The sequence below is a fragment of the Arachis ipaensis genome, chromosome B7 (genome assembly GCF_059453495.1).
Source record: "Arachis ipaensis isolate K30076 ecotype BB chromosome B7, ASM5945349v1, whole genome shotgun sequence".
NCBI classification, from domain to species: domain Eukaryota; kingdom Viridiplantae; phylum Streptophyta; class Magnoliopsida; order Fabales; family Fabaceae; genus Arachis; species Arachis ipaensis.
Window position 1 is genome coordinate 28,472,695 of NC_142442.1, and position 10,697 is coordinate 28,483,391.

Sequence of the window (10,697 nt, forward strand, 5' to 3'; positions counted from 1 at the left end):
TAATAATAAATTTATTATATATTTTTAGAATATATATTAATTAAATTCATATATTATATATACATTACTTTTATTTAAGAGCCTTGATGTTTGTGCGGAGCTATTTATTAGTAATTTAGTAAGGGTCATTATATGGTACAGATCCAAATTGATACAGATTTATAGATTTTCTGCCCAAAGTACCATGAGATCGACACGTTGCTCTGGTATGCAGAGCTTGTCTACCGGTTGATGGGAGGGTTGGCTGAGTCACCAGCTGAAGCTTTTTGGTTGCACTGTCTGTTAGTGGACTTGTTAAGGTGGGCTTAGACAAAAAAATATTTGGGTATCCAATAGGAGATGGGTTTTGTTTTTTTGTTGGAAAACAGAAGGTAGGGAAAAAAAATACACGTAGGTGAACCGTGATGCAGGAAAGGAAAGCGAAGCAATTAGGAGGATGTCATGCCCAAAATTGATGCCCTAGGTTCGAGGCACAGGGAGACAGTGCTGCTGCAGAGGCAGAGGTCGAAGGCTCGAAACCAACTACGGTGTAGGTTGCTGGTTCCTATCCTATCCGGCGCTGACTGCGGCTGTGTGGGAGACGTGACCGCTGCGGGCGGCGGCGAAAGCCAGTGTAAATACATTAATCTGTTGAAAACGAGAGTTGCATTGTGCGTGGGCTTGGTTTCGGCTAGAAGCATGGGGTACGTGGTTTATGAAGTTTTGATGTTTATGCTATTGCCTTTGTGCTTTCCTCGTTTTGAATTTCTACGAATAGAATGTCAACTTGCCTCGTTGTACCTGAAAACTGACTTGTTGGGGTTATAGAATTTTGGGATTGAAGTAGAATTGGTAGTGGTCGGATGAATTTTCTCGTCCCTCTTTGTGTTTTTATGTTTGACATTCAGCTGTTCTTTCCTCATCGTAGCTAGTCATTGCATAGAACACATGAAGTGAGTCATCTACACATTGCCGTGCTTGAATGTTGTCTTTAAGGTAGCCTTTTTTGGAGTTGCGAACACTGTGAAAACAAAAAATGAGATTACGGAAGGAGAATTAGTTAGTTGTCATTGGGAGAATAGGGTTGATACAAAATTGTTTGACATGTTTGTGGATGTGTACTGGGGGTCGCAGATCGTGCAAGTAACAATCGAATAGTCTTTGTTAGTCATAGTTAACCAAGTTGGATAGTTTTAGTGTATTTGTATGCAGTGTCTTCCTTACAGCCAGTGTCTTTATAGCGTGGGAGTTGGGTTAAAAGACTAGCTATAATGTTTACATGTTCCATTGGCCGAGTAACGTGAGTTCTGTCTGATGTTGTGATAGTTTTGTTTGTATAGCGTTAGGCTGTTATTATTTTCAATTTTTTGATAAGTAAAAAATAAGTAAAATATATTGTGTAAGAGGAGGTGCTGAGGTCGTTGTCTTCAGTGTAGGTGTCGACACCAGTGGTCCCTGTCGTAAGAAAGACGATTTTATTTTATTTTTCGGGGATGAAAACATTTCCTATACTAATGTTGTGATAGAGCATGGCTCCCATTCCCCTTATATGTTTGTGGTTCTTGTTATGATCTCAATTGAAAACAGTTGTTGTTGTTATTCTTTATTGGTTTGACCATGTGGATAACTTTGCTGCATTGCTCAAATAATCCATTCATTCAGGCTGAACAAATTGGACAGAAAGCAAGTGTTGAGGGTTGGCTGAAATTGATAAAGCTTATTCATGGTATCCACACCCTGTCCGGTGGTGCGATGCGACTATATGTAAGTATGTTGGTGTTGTGGCATTGTTGATGAGTTTACCGTTTATTCAGTGTGCGTTAATACAAGTAGTATCATTTTTAAGCAGAGACTTGCTGTGTATATAAGCATGTAAATATTTGCTGGTTGTTGTTACCCTGTACTCGAGCTTTGAGATTGCCTCACCGTGTTTCCCGTATGCAAGTGCTGCTTGCATTCGATCGATGTGTAGTAAATTTAGCGCGAGGAACAGTTGCTGTTGTATGTAGTTTTGTTTCTCTATTTAAGTATGCTTACCCTGTTTTAAGTGGTTATTCCCATGCGGGTGTTTAATTAAGTCGCACAGTAAGTCATCATAAGTTACTTCCCGACTAACCATGTGCCAGGTGAGTGACTTCATTTGTTGTCAAGTATGGATTCGAAGTTGCAGTTCACCGTTGGGGACGATGATTCGGGGGGGCTTAGTGAGGAAGAGTATTTCCGTATCACTTCTTCGAGTGGGGATGACGAGGGTGACCCCTACGAGAATGAGTCAGACACGGCTGAAACGCGGGAAGAAATCCAAGTGAACGGGCTCGGCCCAGGTCAGGAGACATGTTTGGGTGATGCTCCCGGTTTTAGGTCCACAGAGGATTTTCTGGACAAAGTGTTTAGTACCGAGGATGAGGCTTATGCGGCATACAAACAGTTTGCCAGGCTCAGGGGGTTTGGTGTAAGGAAGGGTGACGTCGCTCGAATGGACGGTGTTTTGGTTAGACGAGATTTTTTTTGTCACCGTCAAGGTACAAGGCATGAGAAACACTACGATCGTCCAGAAAGAGTAAGGGAGGAGAAGCCGGAGAGTCGTACGGGTTGTTCAGCGAAGCTGAAAATTTACTATGATTTGCAAGATCAGTTGTGGAAGGTCCGGAGGATAGACGACAACCATAACCACCCTCTTGCTACCACCATGTTTACTCATCTTCTTCCTAGTCATCGGAATATGAGTGAGAGCGATAAGGCTCAAGTTGATAGTCTAAAAAAGTTTGGGATTGCGACATCGAAGATTATGGCGTACATGGCCGGCCAGTCGGGGGGGGGGGTACGGGATGCTTCGGTTTACGAAGAGGGACCTCTATAATTACGTTCACAGCCAAAGGATAGCACAACTTAACGACGGAGACGCGGCAGCAGCAATAAGTTACTTGGAAGGCAAGGCCAACGCTGACATGATGACTGTCGCCAGATATACGAAAACAACAGGGGATCAACTTGGCAGCCTTTTCTGGGCGGATGGGCAGATGATGGCGGATTACCAGCTTTTCGGTGACGTCCTTGCATTTGATGCAACATACAGGTCAAACAAGTACAAGAAGCCTCTAGTCGTGTTCTCTGGATCAAATCATCACAAGCAGACGGCAATCTTCGGATTCGCGTTACTGCAGGACGAGGAAGTCCGTACATATAGATGGGTGTTGCTAAATATGCTTGATGTCATGGAAAGCAAGAAGCCTTCCGTTGTGGTCACGGACGGGGATAAAGCCATGCGGGCAGCGATCGCGGACGTGCTTCCTTCAGCTAGGCATCGTCTATGCGGGTGGCACCTAGAAAAAAAATTGTGTCTTAAGGGTGAAGGAGCCGGAATTTCGCAAGGTCTTCAAAAAGGCTGTTTATGCGAACTTCGATGTTGCCGAGTTTGAGGAGTACTGGAGGACGGCCGTGGAAAGCTTAGGATTAATGGAGAACAGCTGGGTCAAAAGCACGTACGAATTAAGACAGAGCTGGGCAACGGCATATCTACGGGGCACGTTTTGCGCCGGCTACAGGACAACTTCCAGGTGCGAGGGCATAAATGCATTCGTGAAGGGGTTCCTGAAGTCCACAAATAGCCTTCTTGAATTGGTTCAGAGCCTGGATAGGGTGGTGAAAGACTACCGCAACAACGAGCTCACGGCTCAATTTTATTCTTCGTACTACACGCCTGTACTGACTACAGGCCTTGATAAGATCAAGCTGTTTGCTGCGAAGTTATACACCAGGGCAGTCTTCAAGGAGGTAAGGAAACAGATAAAGGGGGTAGGGAGTTTATTATTTCTGGGGAAAGACAGCATTAGCACGACGTCCGTCTACAAGTTCTCAAGCGTCGGGAACCGCAGCAGGGTTCGCAAGGTCCTTTACGATCCGAGCGAACCAAAGATTGAATGTGACTGCATGATGTGGAACAGTGAAGGCATTCCTTGCTGCCATATATTTTGCGTGATGAAGTATGAGGGTTTAGGCGAAATCCCACCTGGTTTGATACTCAGGCATTGGTGTAAAGATGCCAAGGAATGGACAGCATCCTCAACATGTGATTCATTGGGACACACCAGTCGTTTACTGCGGTACGGCGCTCTGTGCAGTTCCATGAGTGTCGTCGCGAAGCTAGCTTCTGATGATGCAGCTGACTTCTTCTTAGCGAGGGATGCACTTACCTCTTTGGCACGGCGGCTACAGCTACGAAGGGGCAATACAGTTCCCCAAGATGAGACGGTGCGGGAAGAAGACGTGCTGAGGGATCCGGCTATCACCCGGACAAAGGGGGCACCCAAACGTGGTAGGGAGATGGGGTCCGCGACAAATGCAGTTCCTGGGGGGAAGAGGCGTTGCTGCACTTCTTGTGGGCTTCCCGGTCACACGAAGAGGACCTGCATGTCCCAACGAGAGACGAGCCAAGCTGGGTACCCAGAAGGGACATCAGCCACGGTCGGGGATCCATCGTCAGGCGAGCCAAGTGGAAATCGTTCGGGGCGTAGTTGCTCAGAGGTATGTTTGATGATTTGGGTAATTTTTGACATGTGAATTGCCTATGCAAGGTGAGATATAGTGGTTTGAAAAATTTCAATGGGAATATGAGTAGTCAACGCTTAGGGTACAACTAGATTCATGTTATCTGCTAGAATAAATCTAGAAACGCATTTTGAACTTAGTTTGTGTGGTAAGATTGGCACATTGTATGTGATTGACTTTTTCTTTCTTCGTTTCGATCCCACGTAACATGTTGCATATGTTCTATGAATTGCCTTTTTGCTTCGCAACGAACAGTTTAATCTTCCATAGCCCTCTGACGCAAATGAATTGTTAATCTACTTGCAGGCTGCACACGGCGTCTCCCAACCTGCTGATGCCGGCGGAGCGGCTCCATACATACCGACACCCCACGAACCAAATGCAACCAATTCGACTCTACCCCGGCTGAACCAAGGTGTAGGCGGTGGGAACTTCTTCCTGGGGGGGCAGCACATAGAGCAGTTCTTTGCCGCTCCCAGTTGCTCAACCAACCACGGGTTAGTTCCTACTCAAGCAGGTGCGATAGTTTCCTCACCTGAACGAGCCCCCGGAATCACTCCTACGCAGTTTAGCACACCAGGTTCCGATGCCTTCCAACAGTGGATTCTAGAGGTATGCATGTTTCGTATTTTCAGTAACTGTGCTGCCGATAACAGCTGAATCCATGTTATGAATATGATGGTTAAGGCTGAGATTATGACTGTTGAATCTTACTTCAGAATGCAATGGGGAAACAGTGGTCCGGCAACAGGTGCTCAGGGAACTTTGTATAGGCTAAGCAGCCCCGCTTTGCGGAGAAAATGGGACTCCGGAAGGCAACAACCGCCTAGCTTTCAACAAGTTTTCATCATCTGACATCGTTGCTTCGAGAGAATTATGTTCGACAGTACAAGACCTTCCATGGAGTACCCATCTGGGTGTACTCCATACGTTGACACGGTTGCTTTGTATTATGTGTACTTATGATTTATGGAGGGTTTCGAAGGTTGTAGTATTAAGAGGTATCCCGAACATGAAGTCCATCTCTACTTAAACTCTAATTGTTCTTTTACGGTTGTGAAATTTGTTAACATGAAGTTATTAGTATAAGTTAATTCAAGGTGTAATCTGTGATTGTCATAAGTCATGCTGAATTGTGCCTGGGCTGTACTCTATAGTTGTAGGCACGTTTATTGTTAAAGTTGATAAATGGTTAGTATTGTGCGAAAGGTTTGGCACAACTCATTCTCTACATGTGGTTGCCGGCCAAGGCATGCTGACTTGTGCCAATTATTTGTCTCCACAAATGTAGACACTTCGATTGTTAATTTAGATGAATGGTTGAGGGCCAGGTTGATATAACGCAAGTTTTGAATTATGTTGTTAGTTGCTTGGTGGTTTATTGACGCATGTAAACTCGTTGCACATCGTATTATTCCTTCTCCAGGGTGATCAAAATTATTTAAGTTGGGCCCAAGGCCCAAAACCGTTCAACGATAAAATCAGCTTAAGTAACCATATTTCATACGGCAAACAAGTATGGATGACACTGATGTTAAAGTTTACCTCCAACTAATGCTACCATTTTTGAGCAAACCAAGTAAAAACCGTGTACACTGCGACACGGTCCAAAAAATTTTGTCTCCACCGTTTGTGACTATGCAGTCTAACATTACTAATATTTAAAATGAGAGTTTAGTTTCCAACCAGGATACTGGTTGCAGTCCGGAGAAATGATAACCGCATCTGGGCTGGAAACTCCTATCATTCTTACTATCAGTTTCAAATGCCTAACTCTTCTACTCCCGGCCTAACAAAAAACAAAAAGATACAAAAAAACAATGCCCAGGTAAATCCGCTCCTCGGGTGTCAATATCCATCATCACCGGTCGTATGTTCCGGAGAGAGGAGGACGCAAACCAAAAAATAATTTCCAGATTCCGCTAAACACCAGATGTATATGTTCTTCCCAGTGTATAATCCTATCGCTTATGTCCACGTTGCGAAGACTCAAGCTTCTTTTTCCAGAAGGTCATGGCCTTTTCCACGACATCGATTGCCTTTGCATTGTGTGATCTCAATACAAGGTCAACCGCTATTCGCATCCGAGTTTGTGAATTTACCGCCTGCAAGTCATGAAACCGCCGTCAGATTAGTTACTCAATTATCAACGGTGTCAGATCAGAGTTTTAGGTATCCTCATCGTTGTGAAATTACATTCACGTAAACCATCATCCATTTTCGTTAAGAACGCACCGTAACACTGTGTATAGCCCATAGAGCACCCCTAATCATCCATTGCAAGACCCAAACACCGCAGTCCATCCTAAGACAAACAAATGAATACTTTCTTTAGAGACTGATCTAATATCCATGCTATAGATAGAAGACGTTGCAGAAAGATAATGCTACACAACCATTATTAATAACATCATGACAAGATAACTCACGATAGGTGATGCTGTTGAGGCACGACAGGCTCCTCAAACGGGAAGGACGAGAAGCGTGGTCTTTCAGCAGTGGTCTTGGATAGCCACTTCGGTCCAATTGTTAGCGATTCCAGGTGTAGTGCCTATTTAAGAAACAAGTCGGAGGAAATCATTTACATTTAAATTCCTAAAATAAAAAATTCATGCCTACATCTAACCCAGTACACGCAGCCAGCAGAGGTAAAATAGTCATTTCGTGTGTTCCGACAAGGATCAAACCATGGAGACCCAGTAATGGTGGCTCCACCCGATGCCATTGTATTTATAAAATCTGCCAACGTGCATTTCTATTAAGATTTCATACCATTATTAATTAAGATAGCTACACTAACAAGACTAGCAGAGACGAAGAACATAATTCAGCCATCACAGCCACAAGAAACTGAAATGTAGCCATGTATAATATCGCACACACTAATGTAGTTCAGGACTAACAATCATAAGATCGTAAAAGATATTACCCTAAGTAACCTAGGATTAATATGTATGATTTGGTACCCAATAACTACACTTACCACTTGCGTCATAGCAAGTTTTCTTGACTCGGTCTCGGTTGGACACTTGAACGAATCGAAGTATATCAGCCTCTGTCGGCGTACGTCCACGACCATCAAGTACCAGTGTCCATCTGTCCACATAGGTTGAAAGATCTGTTGGTCGCAAACGGGGGTAAGAAGAGCTTATTTTTAATAAGGAGTAAAACTTAGGACATAATAAATCACGTCTTCCAACATATATGGAAATCGTTTACAAACCTCTGTAACCTTGTCGACCTTGCACCTCATATGCTTGCTCACAACCGCGTCCATGTTAGCCTGCGTCATACGTGTCCCTTGAAGTGCATCTTGCTGATGTCCAAGCGAAATGGGTCCCTAGTCAGTTAACGAAACTCAAACAAAACTATGTTGACTTTACGACACGCTCAAGACATGCTTAACCACACCCATGTACATGGTCGCCGCTACGTGTGTCCTGACTCACCATGATCATAGTCGGCATGAACCACTGGTGCTGACTGGATGTCTTCGACAACATCGTTGCCACGATAGTAATAACCTGCAAATCAAGCAACCAACTTGTGTGAATGGATCTGGCACATTCGGCACAATTATAAATCCAAAGATAACAACTAATGCATTACAATAAACGTAAACACGCACGTCATCCATTACTCTTTCATTTGGGCCAAGCGTTAATAATGCTGTTCTATCCGCAACGCAGTGACCAACGTCAGCCAGAATTTCACTGAAATGACATCCTTTCAGCGGTCAAAACATACTCATTGATCTGGTTTTGCGTAATCAGAAGACAAATGTTCAATAAAGCATATAGTGTGTGGAGCTTTCCATCTGCCTAATAACGTTGGGGTCTCAAAGTCTATTTCGCAAACAGTTTGTATGCCATAGTAAATGCACCCTAGAAAGAATTGGCTGAAAGCGTTTGTGGATATACCTCTTCGGAAGATCCTTGCTGAAGATGTACGTTGCAACAGGAAGCTCAACCCCTGCGAGGTCCATGCTCCGTGTGGGTACGAACGCCAGGTTGAAAGCCTAAATGAAATAGTGAAATACCACAACCACTCTCGTTCGAGTCATGAAGTACGTGATTGGAAAATAATATTAAAAAAAACCCTAACCTTGGGGATCTTTTCCGTTTTGATGCATAGAAGGGCTGACTCATCCACAATTCCATTGCTACCAACCGGGGCGAGGTTATTGTAGTGATTCTGTAGGCAGTTAGAGCGCCGGGGCGACTTACTACATGGAGGACGAGGACGTCGCGCCTGCGCACGTCGTTCGACGGTTAGATCAACCTGGTGGAAATCAGAGGAGCACTACTTAGATAAGCATGAAACGGAAAATTACAGTGCCGAAAGAAACGGTTGCTCTACCAAAATAATTAAATGATTATGGTCTTAAGCCATACCAAGTTATGGGGTATGTTAGGCTGCGTTTTGGTTCTGGCGGAACGTCGATTGCGACTGGCCCTCTTAGACCTCTTGGACCTGAAAGGCATGTGATCCATGATGAAGTTTGCATCCATTGTTGGCGCGTACGTCGGATCAAGGTCCTGCGACGGGTACGTATCCTGAGAAGTAAGAGCGTCTTGCAGCAAATCATCTGGTCCTAGCTGCCGCTTAGCCGGGATCCCATTCCAACACGGGCATCTCACTCCGCTTTTCCGGGGACTCTGTTGCTGCCTGTCCTAAATCTTAACCAACGTAGTCAACGCCTTCCGAAATTCTGCAACAACCTGATTGTGCCGGCATATGCATTCGGTGAGCCTTCGAATTTCTCTATTTAGCCCGAGACGCTAGTGACGACACTCATTGCGATTGGGCTGCAATCCTGTTTCCACAATAGGTTAACGACAGCGATAACTAAACATGTTTCAATGCAGCTGTTCATGGAATTTAACAAACTAATTACTAGACTAGTAACATGTATATACTTACGTTTGCAACACGAGCGCAGGAGGATCCAGTACCGGTAAGGGACTGAGTTGGCTGGACATCGGTTCGCGGAGGTACGCTGCGGACATAACGATTGACGGAGTCAATATGCGGATATAAAAAGTAACACATTTAGAATTGGAATGCTCTTTACCCATAGTGGAACGGGATCAAACCTGTTCGAGTGGGCAGGGGTTTTTCGCCTTGCGCAGGAGCTCCTCGACCCAGACTGCGTGGGCGACCAAGGACGAACACTGACGGCCGGTTCGCTGAAACCTAACCTCGAGGGCGACTTTCTTATTGTGTTGCTTGTAGCACGCCTGCAAACAACATGTAAGTATGCGGTTTAGGGTCAAGAAAATGAAATTTCATTAGGGACAAATGTTCCTGGCACCAAACGAAGATGATATCCAACTGAAAGTTGCTTGTGTTTGGGTTCTCTGCTTAGCTTGGCCCGTTAGAGGTTATTATCTTGTACTTACCTAGCTCATACAACGTCCAGTACTGGCTCAGAATTTGTGATGCCATCAAAATTCCAGAATGATAGTTTCCAGTAAGCCCATTTGTACAAATTATTGGTCGGCCCATGAATGCACCCGGAAAAAAAGGCCTACGAGGCCCCACTTAGATGCCAACCTTTTTTTTTTCGGCAAATGCTTTTGAATTACGGTACGAAAATGGCCCAACAATTTTAAGACTTTTTGACGTTATGTAAACCCTAATTAATTTGCATAGCTGTAAAAAAAATATTTTTTTTTCCAGCAGTTCTACGAGTACTGATTCGCTGATGTGGCTGATGCCGCCGGAAGACCCAGACGTCAACCATGGGGGTAACGTCCCCCGTAGAGATGAAGTGGAATGCGGTGAATAACTCCAACAATAACTAATGCCCATCCACAGATGCAACTATTGAGGACCATCTAATGAAACATAGTTTGTAATGCTAACCTCCGTGAAATATAACTGGAGCCTCCACCTCCTTTTGATGTCGCGAGGGTATGCTTTGAATCTCCATCTTCCCCCTGGGATGACATGTATCCCCGACGAATGGTTTCGAGAAGTGGAGCCTATGCCTGCCTGTTAGCCGTCAGAGATTCCCTAAAGATGCCACAACATGTGACATCCAGATGATAAATCAGTGTAGGCCGTTTCCCAATGACGATCATGTAATCTTCATCGATTACATTGACTCATCCTTCAAAAATAGACGAGGATACCAAAGATCTAAGGGGTTTCTTGAACATGAAATG

At 44.4% G+C, this 10,697-nt stretch overlaps 1 protein-coding gene and 1 pseudogene across 1 annotated transcript; one reads left to right on the forward strand and one right to left on the reverse strand.

Moving 5' to 3' along the window:
* The first annotated feature begins 441 nt into the window (after positions 1-441).
* On the forward strand, positions 442-5,382 carry LOC148550677 (protein FAR-RED IMPAIRED RESPONSE 1-like; annotated as a pseudogene).
* A 1,106-nt stretch (positions 5,383-6,488) lies between these two features.
* Positions 6,489-9,020, reverse strand: LOC148550678 (uncharacterized). The gene is made up of 10 exons (XM_088494580.1): positions 8,922-9,020; positions 8,632-8,808; positions 8,448-8,545; positions 8,156-8,240; positions 7,977-8,051; positions 7,751-7,843; positions 7,511-7,645; positions 6,957-7,078; positions 6,763-6,832; positions 6,489-6,632 (listed from the first exon to the last, which is right to left on the reverse strand). The coding sequence occupies exons 1-10, from the start codon at positions 9,018-9,020 to the stop codon at positions 6,489-6,491; spliced, it is 1,098 nt and encodes a 365-aa protein (XP_088350706.1).
* Positions 9,021-10,697: the final 1,677 nt, after the last annotated feature.